The sequence below is a fragment of the Phlebotomus papatasi genome, chromosome 2, assembly GCF_024763615.1.
Source record: "Phlebotomus papatasi isolate M1 chromosome 2, Ppap_2.1, whole genome shotgun sequence".
Taxonomy (NCBI): Eukaryota; Metazoa; Arthropoda; class Insecta; order Diptera; family Psychodidae; genus Phlebotomus; species Phlebotomus papatasi.
Genome location: NC_077223.1, coordinates 28679340 through 28703855, shown reverse-complemented (window position 1 = coordinate 28703855; position 24516 = coordinate 28679340). Strand labels below are relative to the sequence as shown.

Below are 24516 nucleotides of genomic sequence, written 5' to 3'. Positions count from 1 at the left end.
GACATTTTCCTATAAGGATAAGTGTTCAAATTTCGTATCCAAATGAGATAAAAGACGGTGCTAATAAGTTATGACATAAGTTCTTATGATATCAATAGGTGTTCCTTCGACAGTATATACTATATGGTACAAATCCAGTAGTGTAAACGCCGAAAAACTTAAAAATAATAATTAAGGATAATTTTGTTAATTTTTTAGAGTTTTTATTACATGAGAACCTGAAACAACGCTAAGATCATTTACACTACTGAAGCCGCATTATATTTTCTACTTTTTCTTGGTTTTGAAGATCAAAGTAAAATACAGAAAGCGTCTTAATAAACCAATTTGGATAAGTTTGAGTTCCTTGGAGAGGTCTTGCGTTTTCCCTGATAAATCTGAACTGGCTTTACGGGTTACGAGCCAGTAATGAACCCATATAGAAACAATACCGCTAAATCAGGTTACTAAATATCAAAAATTAAAAAGGCTCCAGTGGGCATATTTTTTTTAACTAAATAAGGTCATGTTTGGGCCTGTTGGAAAGGTCTTTGATTCTCTGAGATGTCTGAACTGGATCTGAGTAGTAATGACACGGCAATTGACCGATTATGATCCGATAATTAATGTTTATTTAAACATGAATTGTATTAATCTTAAGTAATTTTGGATCATCTTTCGAGTAATTCATAAGTAGGTTCAAATATATTGTAAATCGGTAAATATAAATAAACCAGACAGTGAAAATAGATTATAAGGAATAATCGAACTCGCAAGCTTGATGCTTTTCCCTATAAATTGCAACGCTAAAGTATTTAATTATTCGATATAAATATTACAAACCAATTTAAGTGTAGGACAATTATGAGTTCTAGTACTCCGAAAAACCTTGGCGCTTTGCTATTTCTTTTAACCAAGTTTAAAGATTTGTAAATGAGTATTAGTAAACATACTTTCCGCATAGCTAAAAATTCATTTTTTTTTTCTAAAGAAAAATTGTTTTTAATTTTACAAAATTATTTGATGAATATACAAGACCATCACTGACCATGTATCACTTTAAAGTTTTAAAACGACTTAGAAAAAAAAGAACTAATTCTTCTCGTAAGAGAGATTTCTAGACATACATTTACTATGTTTCTTGATGCTTGTGCCAATACGTGTGATATTATTATGAAGTTCACTGAAAGCGATAAAAATTCTTTATATTAAAAACAAAATGTGGTAATGAACTCAAGGGATTCCGGAAGTCATCTGGAACCTAGCAATCACTCAGGGAAACACTTCAACTATCTCCAGAGCTTTTGGCTCCGTCTCCAAACCTTCATCAGTGGTCAAGTCTTATAAATTTTTCTATGAGACTCGTTCAGGGTTTTGGTCAGGATTGCAACAGGGCATAAACTGTACTAACAGTATGTAATAGGTGTCCAGAAGGAGGAAAATATTAAAATTGTGCCAAAAACTGAAGAAAAAATTGTTTAAAGACAGTGTAAAGTAGTTCCTTTATACCCTTTAATGCCCTGTTGCAATACTGACCACACTCTAAACGAGTCTCAGAGAAAAATTTACAAGACTTGACCACTGATGAAGGCTTGAAGACCAAGCCGAAAGCTCTGGGAATAGTTGAAGTGTTTCTCTGAATGATTGCTATCCCGAAAAACTTCCGGAATCCCTTAAGTTGACTGCATTTCACGTCGGTTTATTTCTACAAAATCTGGTAACTTAGAGAAGATTTGAATCAGGAGGACTTGCATCATAGTGTGACCGCTCTGGCCCATTTTTGAGGTTAGGTTTATAGTTTTGTACTTTGCCATATTTTGCAATAAATAAAGTACAAAAATCCGATCTCTCCGAATATAATGCAATGTTACATAATTATATTTTTTCAGTTTAATGGTAAAAAAATGTCTCAATAGTTTAAAGTGTATTAGGGGAAGTCTTTCAGGCTTCGCACATACTCTGACTTCAAACATTTCATATTTTTCCTATTTTTCCCATATTCCTTTAATGAGTCTGACTTATTTTTTTCATTAAATCTTTGGCTTAATAACAGCTATTGAAATATATTGCCACTAGGTCAGATTCATTAAAGGAATATGGGAAAATATGAAAGGTTTGAAGACAGAGTAGGGTAAAGTGATATAATTTGGAATTAGTGTTACAAGTTGGACAATTCGCCGGTACAAGTTGGACATGGCTTTTTTCTTGATAAATACAGTACAAAATTTGTTTTTAAGCACAAGGAACCAATTTATAAAACTAAAGCATTAAAAATATACAAATAAAAATGAAGTACTAAATTTATCAATACAAAAAGCCCTGTCCAAATTGTACCGTTGACCAACTTGAACCACTACTGTCCAACTTGTACCACTTTACCCTATATCCAAATCCTGAAAGACTTCCCCTACTTTGCAAAAAAAGCTTAGGAAAGATATTATATATTTTTAATAATTTACAATACTGCCCCTCCTGTGAGAAACTCAAACGAGTTTTGATTATAAAATTGTCCTCTTTGGGCCCACTTTGCAATGACTTTTTCACGACTGACAATGAATGTATTTAGAGGAAAAACACGATTTTTTCAATGGTTTTTTTTCCACCTCGACAGTCTCAGTAAATAAATGGGAATCATATGTGAAACTTTATGATTGCAAAAGAGACCTTCCTATACACATTTAGTTCGGGAAAGTTTGTCTCTAAATTATCACCTAAAATTACCAAAGTGAAATTATATTAATAAAAAACAATTTCTTCAAAAATCGTTGTATATACGAGGATTTTAGATGCAATATTCATGTGAATTTTCAACATTTCTTTTTTCTTTTCTCTCTCCATCGCTCTTTTTCCAACAACAAAAAACATGATCTTGTTTGAGAAATTGAGAAAGATTACATTCCAAAAATTATTGAATTGATTTTTACGAGATTGTCACCGTTGAGGAAAATTAAATGGACTTTCAAATTTTTGAGATGGTCATTTTCTTGGGTGTTAATCGACTTTTTGGTTTTTGCCATTTGGCTCTCAACAAAAGAGAAACACCGACAGTGCTATTTCTTTGAGCAAAAGAAGCTTAAGGCACAGCAGGGATTCTTTAAAAGTGTATTTGGAGACATTTGCTGTGGAATGTCTCCAAAAAAGTGAAAATCTTTAATTAATATTCTGGCATCCAAAAAAAAAACAAATGATTAGTGCAAAAATTTATTTATTTGCATAACATTTACCATATACTTTCCAAGATATTTACGTAAATTGACTGAGAGAAATTTTCTAATTTATTTATCAATTTGTACGTAAAGTAGTCAAAAATATCTGCATTTATCGCCTTTTTAGCAATTGTTTCTGCACCTTTTTCTCTCTTTCATGTCAATTTACAATAATTGATTGGTGGAAAATTTTCTCACATCCAGTATTCACGAAAAAAAAATGAGAGTTGAAGAGGAAGCATAAATTTTGTAGTAGAAAAGCATGCTCAAACAACAAAGATCATATACATAAATCTCTGGAGTATAGTATTTTTGCAATTAAAATTCACATCAGATGCAACATTTAAAAAAAAATGAGGAAATTGGCCAGGAGTGTCTTACATAAAAGTCTCGCCGTAAAATCATATTTAATGCTTTTTTAATTCAATTCTTGCATGAATGAGCAAAAAAACGCATGTCTCATTAGGAGAGACAATTGGAAAAGCTCTTGGCTCATATTATTGCGGGAGGATTGTATATATTGCGACATTTTCCGTGTCTTGGTTGACAAATTTTCCACTTGTGTATACGATCAATAAGAGACTTTCACTTTGGGAATTTGTTGGTGAACAACTTTGGTGCGCATTTTTTTTTCTGTGTCACCCAATCGAAAAATTATGTCCAAAAGGAATTCTCCCGCAATTCTCATTGTATTTAGATAGATTTATTTAGCAATTCACGTGCTTCTGACCCCAAAAATAATCATCACAATTTTAATGACACCTCGTGAAATGATTAGCTATGGATTTCGTGATCATGTTTGCCGTTTGTTTCCGTTTTAATTTGCACCGTTTGTATATGTGTGCATTTGCCTCAGCAAGAAGTCCAACGGAGGGAAATCAAGAGTTGTCTGTTATGTTTCATGTTTTTCCTCGCACTTCACTATAACTTGCTGCAATTTAATCCAAGACGGTGAAAAAAAGCAAAACACTGCCATAAAAATGAGCTGTATGTTGGCTGAAGTGAATGAGTTTTGTAGGACAGAGAGGAGAAGTTTGTATGTTTCATGTGAGGAAGATCGCGCGATCGATAAAATCCATGATCTTTTTTTTTTTGCTTCATACTTTGCTGAATGTACTTTAAAGTCAGCACAATATAAAGAAATTTTTCTCAATCGAGAGTTTCTTTCTCCCTGGGTAGAAGTTAAGAGAGAGCCCCAAAGAGAAACAGATTGAATTCCATCAGTTGCATTTTTAAACATTAATTCCAATCTCTTTCTCTTCTCTGTCGTCCCAGGTAAGGTGTGCAAGAGGAAACGGAAGACCATCGATCGGGTGGCTATGTATGGAAATTTGGAGTAAATCTGCTGGAGAAGGTTGTGTATATGTGACGATTGACAATGACATCAAGCTATGAACGGATTAAGTCGGAATGCAAAAAGAAAAATCAACTCTGGGAGGATCCGGATTTTCCGGCAGTACAGACATCAGTTTTCTACCATCAAACACCACCATTTACATTCCAATGGAAGAGACCACAGGAAATTCTTGCACAGCCTGTCTTCATCAATGACTCCACCACACAGTTTGATATTACACCAGGCAAAATGGGTGATCGATGGCTCGTCTCATGCCTGGGAGTTCTGTATTTGTCGAAGGGTGAGTCCACATCAAGATTTCAAGATCAAGAACCACTTTTCAATGATCACACGCTATCACAATTCACATGAGTGAACATCATCAGTGATTAAAATCAAAGGAAAGTGTGATGATCTCTATCAAATTACACATCCCTGAATTTAGGTCACTAAAATATTTCGTTTAGTGCTGAAATTAAAACCGTGTCTTAAAACTTGTTTATGCATTAACAAAAATACATCTTTTCAAAGCAAGTCGAATATTAATTGGTTCAAAATTGAAAAAAAGTGATAAATTAATATTTTGAAAGTTTAAATTTTTAAGTAACCGTAAGCAGAGCGTTTTATTCAGTAACTACGGTGCCGGGTAATCTAGTAAATGCCAACTGAAAGAACCTCGATCGTCTACAAATTTACATGGTCGCTAAACGTTATTAATGATCGAAGTCATAAAAAAAATCCCTACGATCTTCTTTTTCGTTTATAGTTATCGATTTTACATTTAAATGAAGTACCGTCGTTGCGAGTGACTTTTCACTCTGCTGTCTGTAAGACAGCAGAGTCTACCGGTCTACCATGCAAAAAGGGATATGTCATATACCAAGAAACATACAAGGATCCTCAAAAGGATACTTGTAGTTTCAATAATACTCAATAAAATGCAAATATAGGTATTATGTCAAAAACGTCTTTGTGAAAAACTTTATGTTATGTTCTATAAAAAATTATCATTTATGCAGGCGCCCATCAAGCCTAACAAAAAGTGAAGCTATTTTTCACTTTTCCTTGTAAAATTTTTGTAGATATTGCATCGCGACTTAAACAAATTTGCCTATAGTTCTTGTATTATTTCGGCGAACATTATATGAAATATGTATTTTTAGATAGCTTTTAATGCACGATTTCGAAATATATCAGACTAATAAGTCAATTCTCTTTAGGAAAAAACTTGCCAATAGTCTTCAGTGCCTCTATGCAAAAATGTATGGAAAAATTAAAATGTCCAGAAGCCCCTGAATTTATGTTATAAAACGGTATATAACGGTCTATCTAATGCTTTATTAGAAAAGTACTTAAATAAAAATCATAGAATTATATGGGGTCAAAAATAAAATTCCCTGTTACATCAAAATGTTGCCATTTTGATGTGAAGTTGCTCTCCGTCATTTTGAATAACTGTCAAAACCTAAAATTCGTCCAATTGAGCTGAAATTTTAGTATGTTGTAGCTGATATCAAGACCTTTTCAGAACAAGGTCACGGGAATGTCTGGATACAGGGGCTTCAAGTTACAAATTTTGACACTTTCATGACTACAGAACTACGGGGGGCTTCCTTTATTGAAACCATAACAAAACAGACAGCACTATCGTTAGGTGATAGGTCTGACAAACAATGAATAAGAAAAGTAATGTTTTTGCTTATAATAGCATATTATTTGAGGATCTGAAAAACTGTTGTTACAAGGATTAAGAATAAAATAATGATGCGATTTTTTGTTTATATTTTATTTTAATTAAGTAAGAGTGAATAAATATATAAATTAAAAGCCTCAACTATTTAATTTCTTACTCAGACATTTTGTGTAGTTCTCAAATATTCAAGATTAAAAAATAAAGATCACCTAAATATGAATATTTCAAAATTTTAAACTTTGAACCTCTGTACATAGGTAAATGCTTGACGTAGGCTGGAATATAGGTATGTTCTGAAAAGGTTTTGACATCAGTTGCAACATACTAAAATTTCAGCCTAATCGAATGAAGTTTAGGTTTTGACAGTTATTCAAAATGGCGGATAGAAACGTCATACAAGATGGCGACCACGCTATCTTGTAGATCTCGTGCACCTTACCCTTAGATGTGAAGACTGAAGACCTTCACTGGTAAAAATAAAAGGGTCAAATTGACCCTTTTCCAAAGGATGGATCATATTTGACTCTTTGAAAGGGTCACCAAGTACCCTTCGAAAGGGTCACGGTTTTGACATCTATTTAATTCCGGAATAAACGAATAAAAAAACAATGAAAAAGTGATCTTTGGTGTTCGCTCAGATGAGAGAAATATGATATCAGTAATAAGTTTACAATAAAGCACGATTATTCATGATAAATGTGCATACTAAATTTCAAGAGATACAAAAGTGAACCTTTCAAAGGGTCAAATACGATCCATCCTTTTGAAAAGGGTCAATTTGACCCTTTTATTTTTACCAGTGTTCATTGTCGTTTGTTATTAGAAATTGGTGAGTTTTTAATATTTAACAAAAAGTGCAAAGTCACCCAAATGCAAGCCCTTTTTCTTAATTACTTTTAACATAATAAAATTTTATAAAATAAATTCTAATGGCACAAAATCCATTCACACCCGTAATGGCAGTATAGTCACCCGTAATGCCGGTACATTTCTTAGATATCAGTAGTTTTAGTAAAGGAATATTTTATTAATTATAGATCAAAAACATTTTTCAAGATCAAAAGCAACTAGACCTGTGGATCGTTTTTGAACAAGATTTCCCTTAATAAATTTAGTCACACGTAGGAGCTGGTGAGACGTGGAATGATGGGCACGAAAACCATGTTGCTCATCACAAATGATACCATGACTGGATAAGTGTAAATTGATACGCGACAGCAAGATCTTCTCGAAAATCTTACCTAAAACGCAAAGTAGGCTGATTGGCCTAAAACTAGTTGGGTCGCGCAGATCCTTTCCGTGTAAATTCCTCGAGTCTTTGCGGAATAGCTCTAACGTTACCATTAGTGGTTTAGCTCCTGCTCCGGGACAGCCATGTTGAATTCATAACTCATTTTTATTTCTTTTGTCACTTTTTTTTTTAAATCTACTTAATTTCACTTGTGCCTTCAGCTTTTCCGCAACATCTTTCTTTTTTTTGAATTATTGAAGATTTTTTCTATTAGTTTTTACTTCTACCATGTAAATTTTCTTCCAGACAAGGTCATCATTTGTATTTCATATTAATTTTCTTTTGCTTTTCTATTATTGTATCCAAGGATGGGTACTCCGAATTTGACTCAACAGTTGTAAGAATTCATTTTCATCTTTGACTTGTGAAATATCTTTTACTATGTAACTGAGAGATTTGGTCAATAATTATAGATTCAGTTATTAACAGTAATAACTAGATCCATTCTTTCCAATTGTAGTGATAGAATTCAGTAATCCAATAATAACTCGACTCTCTGTAATCCAGTAATGATTGAATCTAGTAAACCAGGAACGACTACGCCTTATGGTCCACTTCTGATTATACTCATTCAGTAATTCAGTAACGACTGGATCCAAAAATGGAATAATGACTAACCTCTGTAAATTAGTAATGATCTTAGACCAGTAGTCATGATTGCACTCATTGCAATACAATATTGAACCCAGTAAATCAGTAATTACTAGGCGTTGTAGTTCAGTCATGATCACACTCAGTAGTCCTGTAACACCTGGACCCAATAATCTAATAAAAACTGGCCTTTATAAATCAGTAATAACTGGTTTCAGCATAGAGTAACGACTAGGTCTTGTAATCCAGTTGAAATTACACTCAGTAATTTAGTAAAGTTTGGGCATAATTACTAGACGTTGTAGTTCAGTTATGATCACACTCAGTAGTCCTGTAACAACTGGACCCAATAATCTAATACAAACTGGCCTTTATAAACCAGTAATAACTGGCTTCAGTATAGCAGTAACGACTAGGTCTTGTAATCCAGTTGAAATTACACTCAGTAATTTAGTAAAGTTTGTAAACCAGTAACGACTGGCCCCAGTAAATGAGTAATATCTACACAGTAAAAAAAATTTACAAGGATAATCGTTGTCTTGCTTTCTTACGGCGATTATTCTTGTAAAGTTACATAAATTATGTATTTCAACAAAACGTGTAATCTGAAAATGTGTAATTAAAATTTTATGTAATTGTAAACCATGTAATCAACTGAGAATGATTACTCAGTTTTGTATATTTTCTTACATATTTCGTGTAAAATTACACAGTTTTCAAATAAAAGTTGTACTAATTACACAGTTTTCAGACAAAATGTGTACAAATTACACAAATGTGTATTAGTACACACGATTACATGTTTAATGTAAAATTTACAATGAAAATCATGGTAAAGCAGCCAAAATTTTTTTACTGTGTAGGCCTACAATTACAATTACACTCAGTTATCCAGTAACGACTGTGCCTAATAGTCTTATAACTGGCCTTCGTAAACCAATAACGATGGTGTCCAGTAGACTAATGACAATGCCTTGTAGTTCATTTATGATTACACTCAGTAAAGCAGTAACGATTGGACCTAATAATCCAATAATGACTGGCCTTTACAAATCAGTAATGACAAGGCATTGTAGTCCACTTATAATTACACTTAGTAATCCAGTAGCGATTGGGTCAAAAATCTAATAGTGTCCGGTTTTATAAACCAGGGATGACTAACCTCAGTGAAGCAGTAACGACTAGGCTTAATAGTTTAGTAATAACTGGCCTTTGTAAATTAGTTATAACTGGCTTCTGAGTACCAGTAATGATTGGGCCAAGTGAAGCAGTAATAACTAGACCAGAGGTGCAGGAAACGTTTGAAACCGAATAAACGTCAAATGAAACTTATACGTCAATGGTCAAAACGCTACTTGAATAAACTTATTTTGACGTTTATTCGGTTTCAAACGGTTCTTGCACATCCCTGAACTAGACCTCATAATCCAATTATGATCACACTCAGTAATCCAGTAACGACTGTGTGTAATAGTCTCATAGCAACTAGCCCCTATAAACCAGTGGCGGCTGTTTCCAGTAAAGTAGTAGTAATGATTAGGCCTTGTAGTCCACTTATAATCACACTCAGTAATCCAGTAACGACTGGTCCCAAAAATCTAATAGTGACTGGCCTTAATAAACCAGCAATAACTAACATCAGTAAAGCAGTAATGACTAGTCGTTGTAGTCCAGTTGTGATCACACTGAGTAATCCAGTAACAACTGAATTTGATAATCTTAAAATGTATGAGCTCTCTGTAATCCAATAAATGAGAGAGACCAGACATAACTATGCTTTCCACAGTAGCGTTTTCCTTAGTACATAAGTCAAATATATTCTAAGCATGTAAATATAAAAGTTACACAACTTTTTAGAAGTTTGAAAACTTCATAATTCCTATGTGCAAGGTGCAAGAACAATAGAAAATTACAAGAGTTACTGAATAATAAAAAATAAATATTAGAAAACCTAATTTTCATAAACAATCAAACATATTGCGTGAACGTCTATAAAAATTATTTTTATCGTGGAAAAAGTATAAGTAAGATAATTTTATTGCAGTTTCTGCAACATTTATATCTTATAAAATAGTTATTTGAAAAAGATTTATTACCACATTTAGTTTTTACATAATATAAAAAAAATATTATAGCTCTATAAATTAAATTCGATATATTTTGCAAGTGTTAATATGCGTTCCATTGAAACTCAATTTATTATTGGTCTTTTTCAGGGCTCTTTTACCGGGTCGTTCCAGCAGACCAGAGTTTTGAGTCACCCTACTACGGTGTATTCCGCTTTCGGCTGTGGTGGTGCGGTGAATGGGTGGAAGTTCTAGTCGATGATCGATTACCAACGATAAATGGCAAGTTGGCCTTTCTGCAGGCACAGAACACCAATTGCTTCTGGCCGGGGCTACTGGAGAAGGCATATGCCAAGCTGCACGGGAGCTATGAAGCTCTCAAGTACGGCACTCTCCTGGACGGTTTGGCCGATCTCACGGGCGGTATCACCGAATCCATTCCCATTCGAGCGGACAATGTACCCATTCGTCCAGCCATCATGTATAGCCTCCTGGACACCACGAGTATCGTGACATGCACTGTAAATACCAGCACCAATACTGCCCAAATACGCAATCAGCTCGAGAAGTTGCCCAGCGGCATCTGCGTGGGCAGCAACTACCGACTGTGCTCTCTGGATAAAGCAGAAACTCTCATGGGGGACTCTGTGCAACTCGTACGCCTCAGGGATCCCATGTCCCTGGGTAATTTCGGAAATGGTGGTGGCTATAACGGAGACTGGTCATCGCTATCTAACTCCTGGGATAGAGTATCCGTTCAGGAGCGTGATCGCTTACTCGGTCAGCTCGATATAGGCGACTTTTGGATGTCTTTTGCGGATCTCACGCAGATTTTCACACATCTCGAGTGTGTCCATCTTGATTCTGACACAGCTCGCGATGAGCCCTCACTTTCGGATAAATCTCGAAAGTGGCTGATGCGAATGTATCAGGGCGCTTGGAGGAAAGGAGTTACAGCAGGTGGATGTCGCAACAATCCAGATTCTTTCCACATCAATCCTCAGCTTCAACTCTTCCTCAACGAGAAGGAGGACGTGATCATTTCGTTGAATCAGCACAGTGTAATGGAGCCCAAAGTGATTGGTTTTACACTGTACAACCTGAGCACGGTGCAGAATAAGATCTCAGAATGCCTTCCGAAGTCCTTTTTTAAGAAACACAAAAGCCTCCAGAATTCACAATACACTAACTCTCGGCAAATCAGCCAAAGGTGCTGCCTCGATGCTGGTAGATACCTCATAATGGCCACAACGTTCGAACCCATGGAAGAGTCTGCGTTCTCGGTGCGCGTACTTGGCTCCTCAATCCGCCTATCATTGCTAGAAACGCAGACCATGCTTCTTCTAGATCCATTTCCATCCCTCAACGCCTCCCAGAAGATCCAGGCCGATCTCAGCGGCAGTGGAACGGCTCAATACGAACCTGTCTTTCTTCAGCTCGCTGATGATCACAAGTAAGTTCACTTCACACTGTAATCAGACGATCGAAGTATCTGATCGTTGTAATCAACCGAGCAAAGTGGTTGGTAAATCACAAACACTCATCGACAATATCAATCGTAAAGAACAGTAACCGATCGGTACGTCTACCGAGCAGAGTAACTTATCAGAGAGATTGGTAATTTACAAAGTCTGATCAGCATGATCAACGATTGAGTAACAGATCGATGCAATTGAGTTGATCAAAAAATAAGATCGATGCGATCAAATAAAAGTTATATCCAACATTTTTGTGTCATTTCAGAACCATCAACTGTTATGATCTCCAGGAACTACTCGAGGCTTGTCTGCCCAATGACTACATCAAGTCCTGCGCCAGTCTTGATGTCTGTCGTCAAGTTGTTTGTCTTATGGACGTAAGAATACTTTCAATATTATTTTTATTCCAACGACTTCCTAAATATCCCTGTTCTTCTACAGAAAACCAATCGTGGTCGAATCACATTCACCGACTTCAAAGTATTCATGGTGAATCTGAAATCCTGGCAAGGCGTTTTCAAGATACACACCAAGGAGAAATCAGGCATTTTGCGTGCAGAACGTCTCCGTGATGCTCTCTACGATGTTGGCTTCCAACTCTCTACGGAGATACTTTCAATCCTCGTTCTACGTTACATGAGACGCGATGGAACATTGCGTCTTGGAGACTACGTCTCTGCGATCTTACACCTCACAATGGCATTCGGTAAGTCGTTTTCCATATGTGATTCTTTAGAGAAATCCCACATAGATTAATTCCTTCATGACACGTTTGAAGACCAAAGAACAGATCTTATCAAAGATCAAAGAACAGATCAGATTATCGTTTTGGTAACAGAAGAATAATAATGCTTCAATCGTCTAGATTCGTCTCTTCATAAAACTTTTGAAGATCAAAGAACAGATCTTCCTGTGGGGAGTTCTTGGTTTGGGAAGAAAAGTTTTGGGCTAAACTTTCTCGTCCGACGATTACCGGATTATCGTTTTGGTAAAAGAATAAGAATACTTCAATCGTCTAGATTCGTTCCTTCTTAAAAATGTGAAGATCAAAGAACAGATCTTTCTGTAGACAGTTCCTGCTCTGAGAAGAGATGTGTTCGGCTGAACTTTCTCGTATAATTATCACTTGATTATCATTTTAATAAAGGAATAATAATGCTCCAAACGTCTAGATTCGTTCCTTCATGACACTTGTGAAGATCAAAGAACAGATCTTCCCGTGGGGAATTCTTGGTTTAGGAAAGAATGTTTTGGGCTGAACGTTTCTATCCGACGATTACCAGATTATCGTTTTAGTAAAAGAATAATAATGCTTCAATCGTTTAGATTCGTTCCTTCATAAAACTTTTGAAGATCAAAGAACAGATCTACCTGTAGGGAGTTCGTGGTTTATTAAGGAATGTAACTTGGTTATGAAGGAATGTAAAGCTGAACGTTCCCATCCGATGATCACCGGATTATCATTTTAGTAAAAGAATAATAATACTTCAATAGTCTAGATTCGTTCCTTCATAAAACTTTTGATAATTAAAGAACAGATCTTCCTGTGGAGAGTTCTTGGTTTGGAAAGAAAAGTTTTGGGCTGAACTTTCTCGTCCGACGATCAACGGATATCGTTTTGGTAGAAGAATAATAATACTTCAATTGTCCAAATTAATTCCTTCATAAAACTTTTGATTTGAAGATCGAAGAACAGATCTTCCCTTGGGGAATTCTTGGTTTAGGAAGGAATGTTTTGGGCTGAACGTTCCCATCCGACGATCACCGGATTATCATTTTAGTAGAAGAATAATAATACTTCAAAATGTGAAGATCAAAGAAGAGATCTTGCTGTGGACAGTTCCTGCTTTGAGAGGAGATGTATTCGGCTGAACTTTCTCGTCTAATGATCACTGGATTATCATTTTAGTAAAGAAAAAATAATCCTTCAATCGTCAAGATTAGTTCCTTTATAACACTTTTGAAGTTCAAGGAACAGATCTTTTTTGCAGGAACGAAATTCTTTATCTCTCTGTTATTGATGTCGACAAACATAATTTCATTCAAAAAACATGAAATTTCTTGGTGAAGAAATTATTGTTTATCTCTACATTGATGAGAATTGCGAATCATTCATCCTGACGCTTTCTTCCCACAGGATTTTAGATTAGCTTTAGTTCATTTACAAACCGAGCTCAGAAACACTCAACAAATATTTTGAAAAGGTTTTGAAGTAATAACTGATTCAGTTCATAAAAAATAAACATTCAAAAACGAAGAAAAATTTGAAAATTCTTCGCTCTTTTACCGTGGTGTCACACTAGAGAATTTCTTATTAAAATTTTAATGTGATTCACATTAATTGTTACTGATTTGTGTCCTAATGTGCAATTTTCGTCAAGAGCTTTTAGAAATTGATTCATTTAGTGATAAAAAAGTGAACTTGAGTCACAAAAATTGGTTTAAATAGATTAAAATAGCATAAATACGATTGATAATTAATGAGCAAATTAATGAGAAGTGAGCGAATTTAAGAGCAAAATTTGCTCATTAAAGTTTCATCAGGTACTACTTTATTGAAATTTCACCCGAAATTTAAAGATTGATTCACTATTAACATAAACAGAAATAATCTTTAATGAAAACTAGTCAATTTTCACGAAAAACACCGAAGGAAAACCTTCTGCACTTCACCACAAATCGTAAGACTGCTAGAAACACAATCGAACTGTCACATTTTTTGTAAGACTCTTTTAACACTAAAATGTCGGTCTTTGTGTTAATACATTCTAAAATGAATAAATATTTAAAAACTAAATGAATTCATTGACTATTCGAAGATTACATACATAATTTTAATTAATTTATTTCCATGGCCGAAATTACACTCAGAGTGGCCTAAATTAGAAGCTGGCCGAAATTTGGTACACTTCCCCTACATTTTATATTCCTTCATAAACTTCTAGGATTTTGTGGTCAAATGAGATGGTGGCCGAATTAATTGAGGCTGTGCATCAGGAAACCGACATTTGGAACTACAACTATCGAGAATACAAAATGATCTGGTTCTAGAAGTTTTAATGAGCAACTTTTCACTTGACCTTTAATGTGAAATTTTCTAGTGTGATAATTCCGGATTAAAAATATCAGATGGAAAAAGCATCAGGCACCTTGGAAGATTTGCATTTGTTGGACTTCCGAAATCCTAAAACTTTGAGTAACGCTGTTTTTTTTGTGTTTACTGGTTTACAGACCGAACAGTAAGCAGTAAACAGTTCAAAAACCATTTTTTTGGTTTATTCCGAAAACGAATCCAACGACTCTTCGTTGTTTGATACATTTTGGTGGTAGTTGAGGTACATACTTCGTCTATAGGGTACATAGATATCTATGACGGGAAATTTGGGCATTTTCAAATTTTCAACGTTAAATTGCTCCAGAGAGCTTATTTCTTAACCGATTTGGTCAAGATTGGATTTAAATGAAAGGTCTTGGAATTGTGAATACGAATGTATGTAATGAAACAGTAAAATTCCGGTAATTGAACTTTCATTGTTGATTCGATTGAAATTCACTCTGGTTAATTTTGCCATGGACCAGTTTAAGGGCAGAATCACATTGACAGTAAAATGCTCACTATATTTCGTTGATTTACGCATTTTTATTGCAATTTTTACGCAAATTTTCAATTACCGTATTACCTTATCTCATACTCGGTGGCACTAGGTGAAAATAGTATAAGAAAATTGTATAAATAAAACGAAAATGCGATAAACGGTGAGCAAAAAAAAACTATACGATTAACTTCTCTTAGTTTTTTTTTGCTCACCGTTTATCGAATTTTCGTTTTGTTTCTTCAATCTTCTTACATTATTTTCACCTAGTGCCACTGAGTATGAGATAAGGTAATACGGTAATTGAGAATTTTCGTAAGAATTGCAATGAAAATGCGTAAATTAACGAAATACGGTGAGGTTTTGACGGTGACGGTGAACATTTTACTGTCAATGTGATTCTGCCCTAAATCAAATAAAAATTCGCCACTATTTTAATAAATTGTGCATCACTAAGATATGTTTTTTTTTCACTTTATTTTTCCAGAAATCTTCAAGGTGAAGGATTTAAATCAAGATGGCGTCATCAAACTTGGTCTAGCAGAGTGGATCAAATGCGCTCTAATGTGTTAAGCCTCATACAGTGATTGTAATCTCCGTACGATCACGAATTCTTTTGTACTCATCTTCTTGTTAATAATTTATAAATTTTTATCTGAGGATATCTAATTTTGCTATCGAGACAATAAAATGGCATGAAATCGTGAGAGATCGTTTTATTGATCATTTGCTTAAAAAGAAACACATTTAGAAGAGATTTTATTTCTTGGTATAAAAGACACTTTAAATGCAAAAAAGCAGAATTTGTATAAAAAATATTTAACTCTATTGCTCATTATTTGGCATTAAGGCACATCATATGGACTAAGAAAAATTGTCTTGGAGAGTCTCTAGAGATCGCTGTGATCCTCCTTATTCGTCCAGCGATCATTTATGGCACCATCAAGAAGGGGTTTTCCTACTTTGTCCATTTCAAGTGCCTGATTGGCCTTGTCACTCTTTCTCGGCACATCGAAAACTTCGCCGGAATTGAGGGGAATCTGGATGGAGTCTTCAGTGTCAGAAATATATCCTTCTTCACCGGTATAATGGGTGGGATAGAGTTGAAGTGGAGCAGCACTCATGGCAATGAGGTTTCTCGGTGAAAAGGCACTTTTCCACTCATCATTGGGATGTTTATCGAACATTATGGGCAGAAATTCATCCACTGGCACCAATTTGGCCAATGGATGAGCTTCCAGGAGTTTTTTAGCGCCCTGCTTGGATATAAGATAGCCCAATGTCCAGTAGGAATATGACGGATAGACGAGCTGATTGGAATCTTCCACCCAGGGTTCTGAAGACTCATGCAGACGCTTCCTACCTAAATATCTGAACGGATAAGAAATACTACTGAAATTTCTTCTAAGAACTAGAAAATCTTGAAAATAATTACATGAGATCCCAATTCCCTCGATAACGGGCTTCATTTAGCAAACTGCTGAATCTATCCCGGAAGAAAGGTTCAAAACGAATGTCATCCTCAAGGATCAGAACTTCCTGAAGATTCTCATTGACAATTCTGCGCCAGATGGACAGATGACTGAGAAAACACCCCACTTCACCCATTGTCATAGGTCTCTTGTGATAGGGATCAGCATATCCTGGCAGAAAGTCAATTTCCCAATCATTTAAGAACTCCTCATCAATTTCCCTTCCATCCACAGCTTCAAAGTACTCAACATCGAGTCCCAATTCCCTAAAACTCCCTTCCATCTTCCATCGTCTCTCAGGACGACGCTTGAGATTCACCATAAAAATCCTCGAAAGTGTCATTCGATCCTTTTTCGGCTCTTTGATGTACTTCCTAAGATTCGGAAGTACATCCAATCGCTCCAGATCATTCCATATCATCAAACGAATATTTGTCATTTGATCCTGATCCCTCCGGATATCCTCATCTTGCTCCAATGGCACCATTATATACCCAAAAGCCACCTCATTGGAAATCTTCATGGGAATTCCTGAGTAATTGGCTGACATGGCAAAAATGATGATGTCATCGACTGGACCATTGTAAGTGTGCTGAGAATTGAGAGATTCCAAATGGAAATTGAGGACATCCTTGTCAAAAGTCAGCAAATCACTTTCAGGATGATTGAGATCGACAAGAACAGCACTATGTACCATTGGCACAGAGAAAACTCCAACATTTTCCCTATTGAGAATTTTCTTGTACTCCTCAGTGCGCTCATAGTAGAAATCTTCGGACATGCCACACCAGTAATTGGAGTACAGCCCATCGGATGTCAGCATTGGAGCCACAATGGGTGCTCCAATGCTCACCAAATTCCTCAGTGTTGAGGGATTTGTGAGAAAGGCATCAGCATCCAAAAACTAAATTCATGAGAAAAAGAAACTCAGCAACTTCCAAAAAAAACAGTCTCCGCAATAAGAATAGAGTCAGTTGGAAAAAGTCACCTATTTCTTAATTAAGAAATCCCAATTTATCAAAACAATTTCGATTTTTCAACAAAAAAAATCTATTCGCCTGAGGAATTTCACAATTGCAATGTTTAGAATAAAAAAAACAAAGAAAGGTAAGGTAAAGTGCCCTCAAGTCGACCGGTTCCTCAACTCGAGCGGGGATCAATATTTGAATGTTTTAATGGTAAATTTCTATAATATTGTCACTGATTCGTATTTATTCATGGAATAATTTACCTATTAATGTTAGATCATACGCCAAATATTAGTGCATATATAAATAAATTGAATAAATAACTCTACCGGTCGAATTGAGGAACCGGTCGACTTGAGGGCACTTTACCTTAGGTGGAAAATAAAAAGAAAATACTTTAAATAATTGATTGATAATAAATGACTCTACTGTACAAATAAAATTGATAATAATTTCTAAGTATGAAATAAAAGAATTGAACATTTTTATTTCTGTTAGAAATATTTTTAATCTAGCATTTCAAATTAATTAACATACTCCCATAATGCAAATTATGCCAAAAAACGCGTCCTAAACATCCCCTTTTGCGTCCCATACTGCCCCACATCAGTCAGTTGTTTTTCAAATTCTATCGAGTGCTTTTTATAAAGTCAATATCTATATAAGTATCCTATAGACCGCATAAAATCGTAATACACTATTGAGATTTTTTGGAATACTGTATCAAAGTCAAAACATGAAAAAGTGTCCCAAACCTCCCCGGTCTCCACTAGAAGGTTAAATAAAGGGACAGATAATCCTAACCGGCTTATGTAGGTGAGATTCTTAACGTGAGCTAACTCGGAATGCATGCAAATTCGATTTGGAGCTGAAGTTGGGAGACGCCATTCAGTTATCTTGAATCAAATTCGTAAAATTTTACAAATTTTGTATTTAAACCAAAATATCAAGGATTTGGATGAACTGACAGAAAAGTGTTTTATGGGTGAAATGTAGACCAGAATGTTCTCTATAATTTTGCCGTAGAACTTGAACTCATCGATTACTCAGAAGCCAAGATAAGCGAGGTTTTTTGTTTCTTAACTCGTTTTTTCATCCAGAGTGCCCCAAGTGTTCATTTGTTGAACTTCAACTATATCAAAGAATTGTTGTATTTTGTGGGACTTTCCATTTAAAACCATATTTTAAGTGTCTTGGTGGAGTAGAGGCAGTCAAATTGGCATCTGAGTGATTTCAAAGCGTTATTATTGGAAAAATCAATTTTTTCACACTTAAACGGCAAAATCGGAGTGATAGCGTAGTCTGAGTGGAAAATGATGTATGGACGAAATGTAGAGACAAATGTGCTCTACAATTATGTTGAAGTAATCATCAAAATCGGTTCAGCGACAGTCGAGATAATTGAGGTTATGTGATATTGAAATTGGTTTTTCGACTGTGGCGCCCCTGGTGTTAGTCCCACGAAATTCAAATATTCTAGAAAGTTGTAGCATTTGGTGAGATCTTTCGTTTAAGCCCTCATTCATCAAAATCGGTCACATAGAACCGGAGATATGATTTTTTGAATTTCGTGAACTTTGACCCCTCATATCTCCGGTTCTATTGAAACCACAGCGCACATACGCACCATTTTGGAAACGTCCTAGACTGGACTACAACATACTAAAATTTCATTAACTTGCACAATGCCGTTTTTGAGAAAAGTGACTTTGAATTTCGATGAATTTTGACGCTATCACAGCGCCACCTGTGGTGACTTTTTGAACTTCCATCTGAAAGTGCTCATCGAGACCAAACCAAAAAGGTAAAATTTATGTCGCTATGTTAATTAGAACCGGAGATAGAGGCCGGTCAATGTTCGAACTTTGACCCCTTATAGCTCGGGTCAGGGGTTATGGATCGACTTAAGGTTTTTTTTGTTTGATAGGTATAATCAACGGCTACAACATACTAAAATTTCAGCCCGATGCACAATGGAATTTTTGAGTTATTTAACTTATAAGATTTAAAAATTTTCTTTTTAATAATAGCGCCCCTAGCGGTGGTTTTATGAACTTGCGATGTTAGAAGGGGAAGTGGCATTTCACGAGAGCTTTCCAAAAAGCCCTCACTTTTTAAATTCTGACAATTAGAACCGGAGTTATGGCCATTTTAAGAAATTTTTTTGGACCCTTATAGCTCGGGTCAGGGGGGTCGGGGGACCTTAAGTTTGGTATTGATGGAAAGCTCTAAGGCCCAGCTATAACATACTAAAGTTTGAGCCCGCTCGATGCCATAGGGGCGGAGCTATTGAGAAAACAAAAAAAAGGGGGTCTTCAAAATGGCGGAAGGAGGGGTGGGGGGTGGGGGGTCAATGCACCAAGTTGCAATTTTCACCCGATATATAACCTTTGCCGAAAACCGCAAGTCGATATCTCTTTTAGTTTAGGAGCTATTAAGCTCCAAAGAGCGGCCGGGAACGTAAATTAGCCACATATATATTCGTGATCAGGAAGTGCTGAAACACATTTTGGCCAAGTTTGAGGTCGATCGGACGACATGAAATTTTGTTAGGATTATAGTAGGTGAGATTGTTAAGAATCTCACCTAATACGAGGACAGTCTTAGACGTAGCGTATTGGCACCTGGGGTAAAATGTAACAAATCGGATATGTTTTAATTACCTTTCAGAAGGTCTGAAAGTATTCTTAATAGTACCTTATTATTGGCAATTGTATAAATCTTCCCGTTGTATAAATCTTCCCAAGAAAATTCAGGATACTTTTCTTTTTTATTTAAAAAAAAAGAAGCTATATTATTTATTCTCTAAAAACCCGATGAAAATGTTTCTCAACTACCCGAACCATTTAAAATCATCAAAATCGAATTTAAACAGAATTTATGCCAACATTTCAGACCAATTGCAAAATGTTTTTGGTCTAAGAACGTTTTTGTACATTTTGTCTCTAAATGCATCAAAATCGTTAAAATCCGTGCAGAAATGGATTAAAGAATATAATTTTCTTGAAGAACAGTTTCTAAGTGGATTATTGTTCCTAAAGATCCTTGCAAATGATTTTATTGATTTTTCAATAAAGACCAACTCATAAAGATTGGATTAGAATGAGACTTATTGTGATTTTCGAGAAAACTCTTGTCCTTTGGCTTTGAAAAACAATTCTTTAAGCGGTGATCCTTCAATTTGGCTCTCTCTTGCTAAAATCCTGGCTGTAATCTTGGAGACAATCGTATCGAAAGTTTGAAACTACTCTTCATATCAAATTAATTTCCCTTATACGTTATACACTGATTGTGTATGGCACTGTTATACGAACTTCAAACCTAATGTTTATCTATATGGCTTAGCTGTTCTAATTTTTTTAGGACGAAATTTTTGCAAAATTTTAACGAATATATCCAATTGATTTTGCAAAATCTCTCAATTGATTGGAAATTTTGAGACTTTCGGGAACTGGACTAAATCTTTAGTCTAAAGACCGCTTTAGGTTAAGCATTAATTATAATTATTGAAAAATTCACACTTCTATGCCACTGGATCACTTCACATTTCCTTATTTTCCACATAACTGCTCATTATAAACACATAAATGCACATCCAAAAAGAAAAACCAAGAAGTACTTACTATTAGTATACTGTCACGTCACAGACTTTATTTAATCCATTTTTTTCACTCATTATATCACAACTTTTCATCACTGATCACTATCACCACTTTCTAAATAAGTTGAATAATAATTTAAAAAAAAAACACACATATTAATTAAAGGTTCTATCTACTTCAATTTGGGTTTTAAAAGTACTCAAATGGTCATTTTTCGATTGTTCGTAGTATTTATTCTACGGATTAAGTTTTGCTTCTGTTTTTAATAAGAGCAAAAGTGTCTTGGATAAAGAGGAAATATGGTGTATTGTCAGAGATAAATGGTATTGTCCAAGGTTAAATTTTCGACGTAAAAAAATTATCGCCAGATTGATTAGAAAACTAACTAATTTTGCACTGGGAATGTGACTAAATCTTCATGATATTTCACTGTGTTTGTACAATTTCCCATCCAATGCTGACTTTTAGGCTAAAACTTTACATTCGAATATTTTGTAAGCCCTTCTGGCACGACTTTAGTTTCATTTAATGGCGTGCAGTCTCTTGATAAAAACGTGCTTCATATTGCTCTTCTTTGATTTGATTTAAGAATCTAAAGGTAGTCTACAGAATTTATGTATGTAGATTTGAAGCTCATAAAAAGTTTATTTTGTTAGACTTACAAATTTTGAAGAAAAATAGAACCCTGAGACGATAAGGGAAGGAGAAGAATTCTCACAGAAGTTTGGTTAGAAATAGGAAAATTTTATAACGCCATTAATGATTTAATATAATATTTTAGCTCCCTATCTATTGTTCTAATATTGTTCTAAATATTTTTTAGCAAACTTGTAATGAAAAATCCATCAATTTAAATAAATCCAGAGAACAAAAGCAAATTTTGAAGAATAAACCTTTTTTTTTAAATTGACGGGAGAATACCTCCCAAAAATTGTGTAAAACCCACATAGAAAACAAAAAAAAAACATTTTTGTTGTCCCTATTACATTATCGTGTGAAATTTCTTATAAATAAAGAATACCTTTTAGAAATGTAAGGGAAAGCGCCCTACCGCTACCGCGCCCTAACCTTCGGACGACTCAAGCTTCGAACAATTCATTCTTTTCAATTGTTTTTTAAAGAATTTGACTAATTAGAATAAATAGTTCGATCATCCGATGATTCAAATTTCTAGAAAAGAGCCATGGGTCAAATAAATTAAGAACATAGAGAAAATATTGAGTTTTACAAACTTTGAGTCGTGCGATGGTAGGGCGCTTTGCCCTACATATCGTCGGTTAAATCAGCATTTGTCGTAACATCCTTTTGACAACTTTTCAAGAGACAAAATTTTCAGTTCAGCTTTATTTTTCTTAAAAATGAGCCCCGAATGCGATACTTTTGAGTCCAAATAATAAAAATGGCACTAATAAACTGTAAGTTATCTCGAAAAAATATTTGTAAAATGATTTAAAAGAAATATTGACATATATGTTAGAAGATATACAATAATATTTTATCGTAACTTCCATCGTTTATAAAGCCGTAACTTTCAATGTATGGAAATATTGGCAAATAAATATTGGAAATATAAGCGCCTTTATTTGACTAAATTAGTCAATTATAAACTGTTATCCCTGTCACTAAACGCATTCATTTCGTAACTTTTATTGAATAAATTTTGTGCGCCACGTCGCTTATTTTGTTTAGACACTGAGAAAAAAAAAACAGGGGTGCGATTAACTTTTTTTCCTCATAACTTTAACACTTTTTAGGTGTAAAAATATATCAACATTTTTTAATGTTAATTTTACACCTTTTAAAGGGTAAAATTAACATGGAAAAGGGTAACTTTAACCCGCCTAATACACCTTAAAAGCATAATATTTAACCGATTTCGGATTAACTCAGTGGAACCAATGACAGATGGGTAGGAATTTTTTTCTCACTTTTTTCTCGTAAATATTGAATTAAAATGATTTCATGTTGCATTATTCGCACTGTCTAACTAGATATTTGGAAGAGTTTGTGAATGTTTTATTGAGAAATATTACATTTTTGCTGCTATTACAAGTCACGCAACGCAAAAGAGCAAGAGAAGTTACGGCAAATGCTGATTACTGAAAATTTTGTATGGAAATATGTCGTAAATTCCCCAAAAATGGAAGTTACGACAAATTTTGATACATTTTAATAATTGGCCAATTACGATAATTTTTGTTGAAAATAGTTTTTATTGGGCTTATAAATATTTCTTTTTCTCAAGTGCGTTTAATAAACAAAATTACGCTGATTCCAAATATGTATATATCTCAAAATCGTGAAAATGAAGTTACGATAAATGCTGATTTAACTGACGATATTCATCTTTAAAAAAAATTGGTTCCTATTCGTAATGAGAGAATCTCTTATCTTAAGAGAATTAGGGTGACTCTATTATTTTTGCGGCTACTGTATATCCCTCAAAATGATTTGTTTTAAAAACTTACAAAAACATAGTCTGCCCAGATTTCTCTGGCCAATCTTAGAGCCTCCTCCTTCATGGCAATGACATCCTTGAAACGCTCAAGTGGCCAATGAGTGGGAGACAATTCTTCCCGACGCAGAGGATCACTGGCATTGAATGTGTAGTGGACAGAATGGTATTTTGACCTCATCTCTTTCAGCCACTCACCTACAATCTCCAGGGATGCATCGGCATTGTGATCCGAGCGAATCCTTGGACAAAATAAGGGATACTTTGAGAAAACATCCCATGAAAAAGGCGCTTTAGAGCTATGCCCTAACCTCACTTCCTTATCAGAAGCTGCAACTTGAGCAAAAAAAGCCCATCGCAGACGGAAGTGACTGCACAAAAAGAACGATATGTGATCAAGGGTACTCACCAGAGTGCTATTCTGTCCTTGGGATAATCTAACTGGGTGAGATATGTGAAGAAAAGCGGGAGTGTATGTGCTTTGTTGCGTATTAGGGTGACAATGAGAATCTTGGGCTCTTTCCGGGACTGATGGGTGTGCATCCCGGAGATAGCACAGCACAGAAGTACAGTAGATATCCACCAATTCATTTTCACTGCATTATTCTACACTTTTCACCGATTTATTTGGGCTTTCTGCCCACTTAATTCATGGCACTTTTGTCTATGGCGGCGAGATTCACACTGACATCTCTGACAGCGAGCGCGCTTTTGTTTGAATCCGGAAATGGTCGCTTTTATTTCTCGACTGCTTTTTTTGATCGTTTTTTTTTCGAGATAAAAATA

At 35.0% G+C, this 24516-nt stretch overlaps 3 protein-coding genes across 4 annotated transcripts in view; 1 reads left to right on the top strand and 2 right to left on the bottom strand.

Moving 5' to 3' along the window:
• Positions 1-15940, top strand: part of LOC129803340 (calpain-C) — a 22775-nt gene extending 6835 nt beyond the window's left edge. Inside the window, exons 2-6 of the mRNA XM_055849820.1 lie at positions 4461-4822; positions 10313-11615; positions 11906-12017; positions 12082-12346; positions 15721-15940. Of these exons, the coding sequence (XP_055705795.1) occupies positions 4564-4822; positions 10313-11615; positions 11906-12017; positions 12082-12346; positions 15721-15806 (2025 nt within the window). The 5' untranslated portion in view covers positions 4461-4563 and the 3' untranslated portion in view covers positions 15807-15940. The remainder of the gene's footprint in view (positions 1-4460; positions 4823-10312; positions 11616-11905; positions 12018-12081; positions 12347-15720) is intronic.
• The window catches only part of LOC129803367 (probable 28S ribosomal protein S25, mitochondrial), a 90886-nt gene that overhangs the window by 60900 nt on the left and 5470 nt on the right, over positions 1-24516 (bottom strand). The window lies entirely within an intron of this gene.
• On the bottom strand, positions 15935-24516 carry LOC129803341 (glycosyltransferase 25 family member). Its single transcript, XM_055849821.1, has 4 exons — positions 24140-24516; positions 23744-23972; positions 16669-17609; positions 15935-16604 (listed from the first exon to the last, which is right to left on the bottom strand). The coding sequence occupies exons 1-4, from the start codon at positions 24319-24321 to the stop codon at positions 16124-16126; spliced, it is 1833 nt and encodes a 610-aa protein (XP_055705796.1). The 5' UTR covers positions 24322-24516; the 3' UTR covers positions 15935-16123.

What these genes read in the sequence shown, in the direction of transcription:
- LOC129803341 (XM_055849821.1), bottom strand. Translation starts at nt 24,321, where the DNA reads ATGAATTGGTGGATATCTACTGTACTTCTGTGCTGTGCTATCTCCGGG. An exon ending in AAGGACAGAATAGCACTCTG is followed by an intron (nt 23,973 to 24,139) that starts GTGAGTACCCTT and finishes ATTTTGTCCAAG; the next exon opens with GATTCGCTCGGATCACAATG. An exon ending in TCTGGGCAGACTATGTTTTT is followed by an intron (nt 17,610 to 23,743) that starts GTAAGTTTTTAA and finishes TCATGAATTTAG; the next exon opens with TTTTTGGATGCTGATGCCTT.